At 39.1% G+C, this 13929-nt stretch overlaps 1 protein-coding gene across 4 annotated transcripts in view; it reads left to right on the top strand.

The window, feature by feature from the left end:
* The window catches only part of gtf2ird1 (GTF2I repeat domain containing 1), a 53321-nt gene extending 39645 nt beyond the window's left edge, over positions 1 to 13676 (top strand). For all 4 annotated transcript variants that reach the window (XM_045717292.2, XM_045717293.2, XM_014197864.3 and 1 more), the window contains 8 exons: positions 2843 to 3110; positions 3269 to 3297; positions 3457 to 3504; positions 10662 to 10739; positions 10985 to 11177; positions 11395 to 11432; positions 11548 to 11657; positions 12200 to 13676. In XM_045717292.2, coding sequence (XP_045573248.1) covers positions 2843 to 3110; positions 3269 to 3297; positions 3457 to 3504; positions 10662 to 10739; positions 10985 to 11177; positions 11395 to 11432; positions 11548 to 11657; positions 12200 to 12268 — 833 coding nt within the window. In that variant the 3' untranslated portion in view covers positions 12269 to 13676. The remainder of the gene's footprint in view (positions 1 to 2842; positions 3111 to 3268; positions 3298 to 3456; positions 3505 to 10661; positions 10740 to 10984; positions 11178 to 11394; positions 11433 to 11547; positions 11658 to 12199) is intronic.
* The last annotated feature ends 253 nt before the right edge of the window (positions 13677 to 13929 follow it).

Raw genomic sequence — 13929 nt, 5'->3', positions numbered from 1 at the left:
CAAGAGGAAAGTATTTGTCCTCAGGCCTGGAGGGAAGCCAAAGTAATTCCACTACCCAAGAGTGGTAAAGCGGCCTTTACTGATTCTAACAGCAGACCTATAAGCTTGCTGCCAGCTCTTAGCAAACTGTTGAAAAGAATTGTGTTTGACCAAATGCAATTATATTTCTCTGTAAACAAATTAATGCATGCTTATAGAGAAGGGCACTCAACATGTACTGCACTGACAAATGACTGATGATTGGTTGAAGTAAATTAATAATAAGAAGATTGTGGGAGCTGTACTGTTAGATTTCAGTGCAGCCTTTGATATTATTGACCATAACCTGTTGTTGAATAAATGTATGTGTTATGGCTTTTCAACCTCTGCCATATCGTGGATTCAGAGCTATCTATCTAATAGAACTCATAGGGTTTTATTTAATGGAAGCTTCTATAATGTCAAACATGTATAGTGTGGTGTACCGCAGGGCAGCTCTCTAGGCCCTCTACTATTTTCTACCAATGACCTGCCACTGGCATTAAACACAGCATGTGTGTCCATGTATGCTGATGATTAAACATATACGCATCAGCAACCACAGCTAATGAAGTCACTGAAACCCTTAACAAAGAGTTGCAGTCTGTTTTGGAATGGGTGTCCAGTAATAAACTGGTCCTGAACTCTAAAACTAAGAGCATTGAATTTGATACAAATCACTCTCTAAGTACTAGACCCCAGCTGAATCTGGCAATGAATGGTGTGGCTGTTGAACAAGTTGAGGAGACTAAATTACTTGGCGTTACCTTAGATTGTAAACTGTCATGGCCAAAACATATAGAAAAAATATATATAAATAACATATACAAAGCAAGTTCTGCAGGCTCTAGTTGTGTCTTATCTTGATTATTGTCTAGTTTTATGGTCGAGTGCAGCATGGAAAGACCTAGTTCAGCTGCAGCTGGCCCAGAACAGAGCGGCACATCTTGCTGTTCATTGTAATCAGAGGGGTGATACAGTGAGGGAAAAAAGTATTTGATCCCCTGCTGATTTGTACGTTTGCCCACTGACAAAGAAATGATCAGTCTATCATTTTAATGATAGGTTTATTTGAACATTGAGAGACAGAATAACATAAAAAAATGTTATTTTTTTAAAACGCATGTCAAAAATGTTATAAATTGATTTGCATTTTAATGAGGGAAATAAGTATTTGACCCCTCTGCAAAACATGACTTAGTACTTGGTGGCAAAACCCTTGTTGGCAATCACAGAGGTCAGACGTTTCTTGTAGTTGGCCACCAGGTTTGCACACATCTCAGGAGGGATTTTGTCCCACTCCTCTTTGCAGATCTTCTCCAAGTCATTAAGGTTTCGAAGCTGACGTTTGGCAACTCGAACCTTCAGCTCCCTCCACAGATTTTCTATGGGATTAAGGTCTGGAGACTGGCTTGGCCACTCCAGGACCTTAATGTGCTTCTTCTTGAGCCACTCCTTTGTTGCCTTGGCCATGTGTTTTGGGTCATTGTCATGCTGGAATACCCATCCACGACCCATTTTCAATGCCCTGGCTGAGGGAAGGAGGATCTCACCCAAGATTTGACGGTACATGGCCCCGTCCATCATCCCTTTGATGCGGTGAAGTTGTCCTGTCCCCTTAGCAGACAAACACCCCCAAAGCATAATGTTTCCACCTCCATGTTTGACGGTGGGGATGGTGTTCTTGGGGTCATAGGCAGCATTCCTCCTCCTCCAAACACGGCGAGTTGAGTTGATGCCGAAGAGCTCCATTTTGGTCTCATCTGACCACAACACTTTCACCCAGTTGTTCTCTGAATCATTCAGATGTTCATTGGCAAACTTCAGACGGGCATGTATATGTGCTTTCTTGAGCAGGGGGACCATGCGGGCGCTGCAGGATTTCAGTCCTTCACGGCGTAGTGTGTTACCAATTTTTTTCTTGGTGACTATGGTCCCAGCTGCCTTGAGATCATTGACAAGATCCTCCCGTGTAGTTCTGGGCTGATTCCTCACCGTTCTCATGATCATTGCAACTCCACGAGGTGAAATCTTACATGGAGCCCCAGGCCGAGGGAGATTGACAGTTCTTTTGTGTTTCTTCCATTTGCGAATCATCGCACCAACTGTTGTCACCTTCTCACCAAGCTGCTTGGCGATGGTCTTGTAGCCCATTCCAGCCTTGTGTAGGTCTACAATCTTGTCCCTGACATCCTTGGAGAGCTCTTTGGGCTTGGCCATGGTGGAGAGTTTGGAATCTGATTGATTGCTTCTGTGGACAGGTGTCTTTTATACAGGTAACAAGCTGAGATTAGGAGCACTCCCTTTAAGAGTGTGCTCCTAATCTCAGCTCGTTACCTGTATATAAGACACCTGGGAGCCAGACATGCGTTTTTCTGGATTTTTTTGTTGTTATTCTGTCTCTCACTGTTCAAAGAAACCTACCATTAAAATTATAGACTGATAATTTCTTTGTCATTAATGTGTTGCTCAAATGAACAGCAAACCTGCTTTCAAAAAACAGATAAAGCAACACCTCACGGCACAATGCCTCTCCCCTATTTGACCTAAAGAGTTTGTGTGTATGTATTGATATGTAGGCAATGTGTGCCTTTTTAAATTTATTTTTTAATTGATGTAGTTCTGTCCTTGAGCTGTTCTTGTCTATTAATGTTCTGTATTATGTCATGTTTCATGTTTTGTGTGGACCCCAGGAAGAGTAGCAGCTGCTATTGCAACAGCTAATGGGGATCCTAATAAAATACCAAAAGCTGAAAATGTGTATATTATGAAATAAATTAAACTTATCCATTCATCTGATATAGTCATGTGGTTCTGTTAACAGATAGCTTAGAGGCCAAGCTGTCCAGGATCGACCTTGCCAACACCCTGAGAGAGCAGGTCCAGGACCTGTTCAACAGGAAGTATGGGGAGGCACTTGGCATAAAATACCCGGTCCAGGTGCCTTACAAGAGGATCAAGAGCAACCCGGGCTCAGTGATCATCGAGGGCCTGCCCCCTGGCATCCCTTTCAGGAAACCGTGTACCTTTGGCTCGCAAAACCTGGAGAGGATCTTGGCGGTGGCTGACAAGATCTGCTTCACCATCACCAGGTGGGTAGTTCTCCTTCACTTTTTCATGGGATTGTGAAAATAAGGCATACGGCAGGGCTACTCAACTACCGACCCTCAGTGGACAAAATACTGCTACTTTTCTTTTCTCCCTGGTATTTGGTTTACTGATGTTAAGATTACAGCTTTGTCTCTTGCAGACCTTTCCAAGGGCTCATCCCTAAACCAGGTAAACACTATATTTCTGGCATATTCAATTCATATTTATGAATTTCCAATTAAAGAGCATAATTGGATAGGAAATATTCTTTGTCAGGCCCAACTGTTTGTTTTATATTACTAGTGTAGTAATAATATAAAAATGACATTAAATTTGTCTCCCTCTTAGCACCTCGTCGGATCACTTTATTGAAGAAGGCCTACGCCTCAATAAGTGGTGAGCATTCTAATTGTGTTGCCTGTTTATTTTGATGCTGTGTTACGTTTTGTTACGTTCCCCAGCAAGAAAACCAAAAATGTCACTCAAACAGAAGAATCTGACCAACAACCAAAACTAACAGGTGGGGTTTTAGGAGGGGTTCTGAAAGACACTCATGGGGATATCCACTAAAGTTGACTAGCAACAACTAGAACTTAAAAGACAGCCACCATGAGCACCCACTAAATTTGCCCAAGAAGAGGCAAACAAAATAAAACCCACTCCAAACTTAAACACAGGAAGCAAATAAAAAAGATGGTGCAAAACAAAATCAGGGAAATCAGATAAAGGATTGTTTGTCTAGAAACCAAAAAACGAAGGGCCAACTAAAGGTGTTAACCCTCCGCATCGATCAAGACAACTAGAGCTCTGGGGCAGCCAAAGTGAAACACCTTCCCACTAACCAGATGGCAACCTGCACAGGTGTAACACATACTGACCAATGATGTGACACCAATCGGTGCGCCCTACGTGCTAACGAGCTGTACGTGCTAAAGTCCAACCCCAAAACATAAATGGAAAAACCAAAACCTGTAACAGCTGTAAGAATATTTGGTTTGAAACTGTCATGATAGCATCCATTAAATAGGAGCATGCAGATGCCCAGAGCAAGCAAAAATAAAGTATACAGTGCACTTATCACCACATACATGTATTAATTTTATAAACATGTATATACGCATATATTGCATTTGGATTACAGATACAGTGTTATTTGGGTTGTTAATTTAATTAGTTCTGACATTCTTGATTTCTTGTTTCTAGTTTTTGATTATTTATTATTTGTGTAGTTGTTTGACATTTGCTGCACTGTTAGGCGCTAGTTACATAAGTATTCACACCCTTGAATCAATACTGTGTAGAATCACCTTTGGCAGCAGTTACAGCTGTGAGTCTTTCTGAATAAGTCTCTAAGACCTTTCCACAACTAGATTGTGCAACATTTGACGATTTATTATTTAAAAAATTCTTCAAGCTCTGTCAAATTGGTTGTTGATCATTGCTAGACAACCATTTTCAGGTATTGCCTTAGATTTTCAAGTAGATTTACAGTACCAGTCAAAAGTTTGTACACACCTACTCATTCAAGGGTTTTTCTTTTTACTATTTTCTACATTGTAGAATAGTAGTGAAGACATCCAAAACTATGAAATAACACATATGGAATCATGTAGTAACCAAAAAAGTGTTAAACAAATGAAAATATATTTTATATTTGAGATTCTTCAAAGTAGCCACCCTTTGCCTTGATGACAGCTTTGCACACTCTTAGCATTCTCTCAACCAGCTTCGTGAGGAATGCTTTTCCAACAGTCTTGAAGAAGTTCCCACATTGGCTGCTTTTCCTTCACTCTGCGGTCCAACTCATCCCAGACCATCTCAATTGGGTTGAGGTCGGGTGATTGTGGAGGACGGGTCATCTGATGCAGCACTCCATCACTTTCCTAATAGCCCTTACACAGCCTGGAGGTGTGTTTAGGGTCATTGTCCTGTTGAAAAACAAATGATAGTCCCACTAAGCGCAAACCAGATGGGATGGTGTATCTCTGCAGAGTGCTGTGGTAGGCATGCTGGTTAAGTGTGCCTTGAATTATAAATAAATCACAGTCAGTGTCACCAGCAATGTATCCCCACACCATCACACCTCCTCTATGCTTCATGGTGGGAACCACATATGCGGAGATCATCCGTTCACCTACTATGTGTCTCTCAAAGACACGGAGGTTGGAACCAAAAATCTCAAATTTGGACTCATCAGACCAAAGGACAGATTTCCACCGGTCTAATGTCCATTGCTCGTGTTTCTTGGCCCAAGCAAGTCTCTTCTTATTATTGGTGTCCTCTAGTAGTGGTTTCTTTGCAGCAATTCTACCATTAAGATCTGATTCATGCAGTCTCCTCTGAACAGTTGATGTTGAGATGTGTCTGTTACTTGAACTCTGTGAAGCATTTATTTGGGCTGCAATCTGAGGTGCAGTTAACTCAAATGAACTTATCCTCTGAGCAGTGGAAACTCTGGGACTTCCTTTCCTGTGGCGGGCCTCATGAGAGACAGTTTCATCATAGCGCTTGATGGTTTTTGCAACTGCACTTGAAGAAACTTTCAAAGTTCTTGAAATGTTTCGCATTGACTGACCTTCATGTCTTCAAGTAATTATGGACTGTCGTTTCTCTTTGCTTATTTGAGCTGTTCTTGCCATAAATGGACTTGGTCTTTTATCAAATAGAGCTATCTTCTGTATACCACCCCTACCTTGTCACAACACAACTGATTAGCTCAAACGTATTAAGAAGGAAAGAAATTCCACAAATGAACGTTTAACAAGGCACACCTGTTAATTGAAATGCATTCCAGGTGACTACCTCATGAAGCTGGTTGAGAGAATGCCAAGAGTGTGCAAATCTGTCATCAAGGCAAAGGGTGGCTACTTTGAAGAGTCTCAAATATAAAATATATTTTAATTTGTTTAACACTTATTTGGTTACTACATTATTCCATATGTGTTATTTCATGGTTTTGATGTCTTCACTATTATTCTACAAAGTAGAAAATAGTAAAAATAAAGAAAAACCCTTGAATGAGTAGGTGTGTCCAAACCTTTGACTGGTACTGTAAGTCAAAAATGTAAGTTGGCCACTCAGGAACATTCACTGTCTTCTTCGTAAGCCACTCCAATTTAGGTTATTGTCCTGCTGAAAGTTGAATTAATCTCCCAGTGTCTGGTGGAAAGTAGACTGAACCTGGTTTTCCTCTAAGATTTTGCCTGTGCTTTGCTCCATTCCGTTTCTTTTTTGTCCTGAAAAAACTCCCTAGTCCTTTATGATTTCAAGCATACCCATAACATGATGCAGCCACCACTATGCTTGAAAATATGGAGAGTGGTTCGCAGTAATGTGTTGGATTGGATTTGCCACGAACGTTACACTTTGGATTCAGGACAAAAAGTGAATTGCTTTGCCACATTATTTGCAGTATTACTTTAGTGCATTGTTGCAAACAGGATACATGTTTTGGAATATTTGTATTCTGTACAGGCTTTCTTCTTTTTACTCTGTCAATTAGGTTAGTATTGTGGAGTAACTACTATGTTGTTGATCCATCCTCAGTTGTATCCTATCTGTCACGTCCTGACCTGTATAAGGGGTTATTTGTTATTGTAGTTTGGCCAGGACGTGGCAGGGGTGTGTTTGTTTTGTGTTGTCGGGGTTTTTTGGGTAGTGTTCTATGTTTTGTATTTCTATGTTCTATTTTCTAGTTTTTCTATTTCTATGTCTAGTTTATTGTTTTGACCTTCAATTGGAGGCAGCTGTTCCTCGTTGCCTCTAATTGAAGGTCCTATTTAGTAGGGGTGTTTTTCTATGGGTTTTGTGGGTAGTTGTTTCCTGTTCGTGCACCTGACGGGACTGTTTAGTGTCGTTTGTTGCTTTTGTATACGTGTTTCTTTTGTTTTCCTTCTTTAATAAGATAAGAAGATGAGTTTACTCGTTCCCGCTGCGTTTTGGTCCAGTCCCTACGACACCCGTGACACTATCATAGCCATTAAACTTTGCAACTGTTTTAACCTCTCTGGACCTAGTCAACAGCCAGTGGAATCGAGTGGCGCGATATTCAAATACCTTAGAAATGCTATTACTTCAATTTCTCAAACATATGACTATTTTACACCATTTTAAAGACAAGACTCTCGTTAATCTAACCACATTGTCCGATTTCAAAAAGGCTTTACAACGAAAGCAAAACATTAGATTATGTCAGGAGAGTACCCAGCCAGAAATAATCACACACCCATTTTTCAAGCTAGCATATAATGTCACAAAAACCAAAACCACAGCTAAATGCAGCACTAACCTTTGATGATCTTCATCAGATGACACTCCTAGGACATTATGTTATACAATACATGCATGTTTTGTTCAATCAAGTTCATATTTATATCAAAAACCAGCTTTTTACATTAGCATGTGACGTTCAGAACTAGCAAACATACCGAAAACTTCCGGTGCAATCGCGGTGTCAGATTTTAAAATAGCTTTTCAGCAAAAGCACATTTTGCAATATTCTGAGTAGATAGCTCGCCATCACGGGCTAGCTAATTTGACACCCACCAAGTTTGGCGTTCACTAAACTCAGAATTACTATAAGAAAAATTGGACTACCTTTGCTGTTCTTCGTCAGAATGCACTCCCAGGACTTCTACTTCATCCACAAATGTTGTTTTGGTTCAAAATAATCCATAGTTATGTTCAAATATCCTCTGTTTTGTTCTTGCGTTCAAGACACTATCCGAACGGTGACGCGCGGACGCATGTCGTGACAAAAAAATTCAAAATATTCCATTACCGTACTTCGAAGCATGTCAAACGCTGTTTAAAATCAATTTTTATGCGATTTTTCTCGTAAAATGTCGATAATATTCCGACCGGGAGATGTCTTTTTCGTTCAAAAACTGAAAATGTAAAATGGACTCTTCACGTGCACGCGCGAACCCGTCTCATTGTTCTCAGATCGACCACTATCCAAATGCGCTACTGTTTTTCAGCCAGGGGCTGCAAAGTCATCATTCAACGTTCTGGCGCCTTCTGAGAAACTATGGGAGCCTTAGAAAATGTCACGTTACAGCAGAGATCCTCTGTTTTCGATAAAGATGGTATAGAAGGCCAAGAAATGGTCAGAGAGGGCACTTCCTGTACAGAATCTTCTCAGGTTTTGGCCTGCCATATGAGTTCTGTTATACTCACAGACACCATTCAAACAGTTTTAGAAACTTTAGGGTGTTTTCTATCCAAATCAAACAATTATATGCATATTCTAGTTTCTGGGCAGTAGTAATAACCAGATTATATCGGGTACGTTTTTTATCCGGATGTGAAAATACTGCCCCCTACCCTAGAGAGGTTAACCTCTCTGGGGTATGTGGGACGCTAGCGACAGCCAGTGAAATAGCAGGGCGCCAAATTCAAAACAACAAAAATCTCATAATTCAAATTTCTCAAACATACAACTATTATATTCCATTTTAAAGATACACTTTTCGTTAATCCAACCACAGTGTCCGATTTCAAAAAGGCTTTACAGCGAAAGCATAACATTAGATTATGTTAGGACATTACTTAGACAAGAAAAACCACACAGCTATTTTCCAAGCAAGGAGAGGCGTCACAAAAACCAGAAATACAGCTAAAATTAATCACTAACCTTTGATGATCTTCATCAGATGGCACTCATAGGACTTCATGTTACACAATACATGTATGTTTTGCTCGATAAAGTTCATATTTATATCCAAAACACCATTTTACATTGGCGTGTAATGTTCTGAAATGTTTTGCCTCCCAAAACTTCCGGTGAATGAGCACATCAATTTACAGAAATACTCATCATAAACGTTGATAAAATATACAACTGTTATTCAAAGAATTATAGATACATTTCTCCTTAATGCAACAGGGGTGTCAGATTTCAAAAAAGCTTTACGGCGAAAGCAAACTTTGCAATAATCTGAGTACAGTGCTCAGACATCAAAACAAGCCATACAGATACCCGCCATTTTGGAGTCAACAGAAGTCAGAAATAACATAAATATTCACTTACCTTTGATGATCTTCATCGGAATGCACTCCCAGGAATCCCAGTTCCACAATAAATGTTAGTTTTGTTCGATAAAGTACATCTTTATGTCCAAATACCTCTATTTTGTTCGTGCGTTCAGTCGAGTAATCCAAATGCACTGTGCTCGCGCAGTAAGTTCAGACAAAAAGTCAAAAAAGTTATATTACAGTTTGTAGAAACATGTCAAACGATGTATAGAATCAATCTTTAGGATGTTTTTATCATACATTTTTTTATCATAAATTTTTTTTCTACTGTACCATTGATTGTATGTTGTTTTACTCCATGTGTAACTCTGTGTTTTTGTATGTTGTCGAACTGCTTTGCTTTATCTTGGCCAGGTCGCAATTGTAAATGAGAACTTGTTCTCAACTTGCCTACCTGGTTAAATAAAGGTGAAATAAATGAAATAAAAATAAATCTTCCATAATATTCCAACCGGACGATTCCTTTGTCTTCAGAAATGAAAAGGAACACACCTAACTCTCACAGGAGCGCGTGTGATTGAGCTCATGTAGTTTTCTCAGTCATCTGATTCCAAGCGCTCTTATTCTCTCCCCATTCACAGTAGAAGCATTAAACAATGTTCTAAAGACTGTTGACATCTAGTGGAAGCCTTAGGAAGTGCAAAATAACCCCAGGCAATCACTTGAAAAACTACAAACCTCAGATTTCCACACTTCCTGGTTGGATTTTTTCTCAGGTTTTTGCCTGCCATATGAGTTCTGTTATACTCACAGACATCATTCAAACAGTTTTAGAAACTTCAGAGTGTTTTCTATCCAAATCTACTAATAATATGCATATCCTACCTTCTGGGCCTGAGTAGCAGGCAGTTTACTACGGGCACGCTTTTCATCCGGACGTCAAATACTTGCCCCTACCCAAGAGAGGTTAAGCAAAGCAGACGCCATGATTTTCTTGTTATTTTAATTTACGGATAGCCAGGGGCACAGTCCAACACTCAGACATCAATCCTTTGTGTTTAGTGAGTCCGCCAGATGAGAGGCTGTAGGGTTGACCAGGGATGTTCTCTTGATAAGTGCGTGAATTAGACAATTTTCTTGTCCTGATAAGCATTCTAAATTAAACAACTACTTTTGGATGTAAGGGAAAATGTATGGAGTTAAAAGTACATTATTTTCTTTAGGAATGATGGGGAGTAAAAGTTGTCAAAAGTATAAAAGGTAAAGTACAGATACCCAAACAAACTACTTAAGTAGTAATTTAAAGTATTTTTACTTAAGTATTTTACACCACTGTCAGCTATTCATTTTTAATTAATTAGTAAAAAAAAAAATGAAAACATCATTCCATTTTCACATTATGGGGAATTATGTGTAGGCCAATGCCCACAAATCTAAATTGAATCCATTGTAAACTAGGCTGTAACACAACAAAATGTTGAAAAACCCAAGGAGTGTAAATCATTTCTGAAGGCATTGTAACATTGCTAAACTGTCCCCACCAATTCTGTTTGACTCCTCTCCTGCTGAACCGACAGATGACGAGGAGGTCAACCGCATGGGGGAGAAAGTGATCCTCCGTGAGCAAGTGAAAGAACTCTTCAACCAGAAATATGGTCAGTGTATATCCTCCATTTGTACAGTTTGCTTTATCTATATAAGCCTTACTAAAAAAAAAACGAGTTTAAGTATTAACTTCTAGTGATTTATTCCTAAAGGGGTAAATCCCAATTTACACACAAGTTAAATATTCACTTAGTCTCCCATTGACATCAATGCAATGCAATGCAAACTAAGTTAAAATTCTAACTTAATGGGAGTTAAAATCTGCCCCAAACTGACTGAATAGCTTCATGTTCAGGTGACGCTCTGGGCCTGGACCGCTCCGTCATAGTCCCATACAAGCTGATCCGTGCCAGTCCCGACTCTGTTGAAGTTATTGGCCTTCCGGATGATATTCTCTTCCGAAATCCCAACACTTACGACATAGTCCGCCTGGAAAAGATCCTTCAAGCCCGAGATGATATCACCATCAACATCAAGAGCCAGCTACAGTGAGTGTCTTTGTCAGTGTAATAATTGTATGAATCTGGAGTTTGTAGAAATATCCTAGATTTTGGATTAAAAGCCTAAAATGTGAAAGAAGGACATGAAAGAACTGTACGAGTTGAAATTTTAGTAGAAAGACTCACTCTTGGGCAAAAGCCAGGCTCCCTTCTCTGTCAATCTACAGAACTGAAATTCATATTTAATACATTTTCTTTTCTACAGGCCTTTTGCGGAAATATGCACCCAAACATGTAACACAGGTAAGGATTGTTAAACAGTAGCCAATTTCTTCTTTGTTTTAAGTAATGCAGTCCATAAGGACACATGTGCTTTAGAAGTACGTTTAAAACGGTTGTGTTGTTTTTGTGATTTAAGAAGGGAAAGAGGTTTCTACCAATCGACGCAAGCGCAAAAGAGTCCTGGAGAGCAGTCGAGTGTCCTTACCCTCTGAGTCAGGGGTATCAACCAATCAGATTCCAGTGATGGTACGTGATACTAATAAAGCTATTATATAACAGTTTGTTGTACAGTATTTAGTGGTTATTGTAGCCTGTCGGGTAGGAGCGTTGGGCCAGTAACCGAAAGGTTGCTGGATCAAATCTCCGAGCTGATAAAGGTAAAAATCTGTCGTTCTGCCCCTGAGCAAGGCAGTTAACCCACTGTTCCCCGGGCGCCGAAGACGTGGATGACGATTAAGGCAGCCCTCCACACCTCTCTGATTCAGAGGGGTTGTGTTAAATGCGGACACATTTCAGTTGAATGCATTCAGTTGTACAACTGACTAGGTATCCCCCTTTCACTTCATTATCAAAAATACATAACGGAAATGCTCTGATTTGATACATTGATACAGTTGACTTTATTTATAGATTCATATTATATTTGTAGGTATTAAAGGCATTTGTAAAAGGCACTAATAAGGTTGTGTGATTGATGGACCGTCATTTGCTTCTGCAACGGCATAACTGATCTCCCTCATGCTCTCTCAAATGTATCCTCCTTTTGCTTTGTCTCTGTCTACTTTTAGCAATGGCCCATGTACATGGTGGACTACAGTGGAGTGAATGGGCAAGTCCCTGGGAAGGTGAAATACTAGAAGAGAAGAAAACAGATACTCTGCTACAGGAAGAGGATATAATGAGAGGACTTTATCAAACCAATACTTATAATCGCATTGCCAAGTTTCAGCTTTGCCCGAGTGCTGTTGCTTAAAAACTTTACTGAATGAAAATATAGGTTTGGATATGTTTTTAAATGGTGGCTTGGGTGGAAATGTGAGGAGGAACAATTGAATCTGTGCATAATTTGTTGCAAGATAAGTGCTTTCTTTGATTTTGTTTCCTTCAATGATTTATATACACTAGATGACAGGCAGGGAGTGCTGCTTTGAAGCCACTGCGCCTCCATTTTATTACTCCCCCACCATTGTAAAAAATATTTTGGAAGCTATATAAATGCATTTATTAATGTCTGCATTCATTCTTGCCATGTTTATTCAATTATAGACAACTTAATGCATACTTTTAAATTATATTATGTGCGCTAAACAAAATATAGAAAGACATTGTTACTGTCCCCACTACAACAACAAAATAAATACTTAAATACATGTAATTTTGTCCTTGAAACATTTTAATTGAAATACTGAATACCAATGAAGGACTGCTTCTTCTGAGGAGTGCCAATATGGCCGATTTGTGGCTTCAAAGCCTCTCATTGGCCAATACATAGCATCAGAAATCTAGTGTTTATATACAGTTGTTCATCCCCACAAGCCCTGATGGTACTTTTTTGATACACCTTTTTCAAAATGCTCTACAAAAGAAAAGTGATTCCAACCGAATAGGGTTATGTTATGGCACTAAGCTTATGGAACTTACAATCATTGAAGTATTCACCATTTTAGGCTATTTTTGTCTGATCTATCATAAACTTTTGTTATGGGGTGTAACTACAGCACAAATGTCTTGGATCAATCTGGCTTTACAACATTCAGATATTTGTTTGTATGATTTATTTATTTATTTATTTTGAAGATTAAAAACAAACATCATGTGCAGGGATGTAAATTACAATGTTCAGTAATCTAAGTACTGAATCAAATGTCTCTACAACACTAACTACTACTGTATGTAACTCAAAGTATATCAACTGAAATATGTTCGCCTTCAGGTGTGCGTACCGGTATACTCCGTGGTAGGAATAACCCAAGGTGATAGCACTATATCTAAGACAAATTTTCATATTTTGTAAAACTCCTCATGGCTTTTCTTTAGCTGAGTACTTGTACGTGGAGTTGAGATTTTCTCAGCTAGGCTTTTATGTTTGTAGCACATCTATGCTAAGTAAAATATCTCTTCAAGTCAACATGAATGTAACGTGTGTTAAAGAAAGAATGGTCTGTGTTATCCTGTAACAGCTATCTCTGGATTCACCAGTATTTATATGCTGTACCTTAATGCCATTTAGGCCTTTGAAATAAAATGTGTTGCCTTGCACTTTTATAGGACTGCAGTGACTTTGTGTGTGATGAATGCAAGTATAAAAAAATAATTCTATAGAAAGTTTAAACCTACTACTTTCGTATTATTGTTTCCTTCAGAATGTCATGGTATCATGGATAAATGAAAAGTATATAATCATTGAGGTTTGAAAGGACAACAGAGTTATTAAGACTACCCCAGTGCCGTCAAAAACACAATTTGTTTTATATATTTCCACATGGAGGTTGAAATAATACTGTGAAATTATGATAAT

The sequence above is a fragment of the Salmo salar genome, chromosome 04 (assembly GCF_965601325.2).
Source record: "Salmo salar chromosome 04, fSalSal1, whole genome shotgun sequence".
Lineage (NCBI taxonomy): Eukaryota > Metazoa > Chordata > Actinopteri > Salmoniformes > Salmonidae > Salmo > Salmo salar.
The sequence above is the reverse complement of the archived record's forward strand: the minus strand, read 5'-3'. Positions and strand labels throughout refer to the sequence as shown.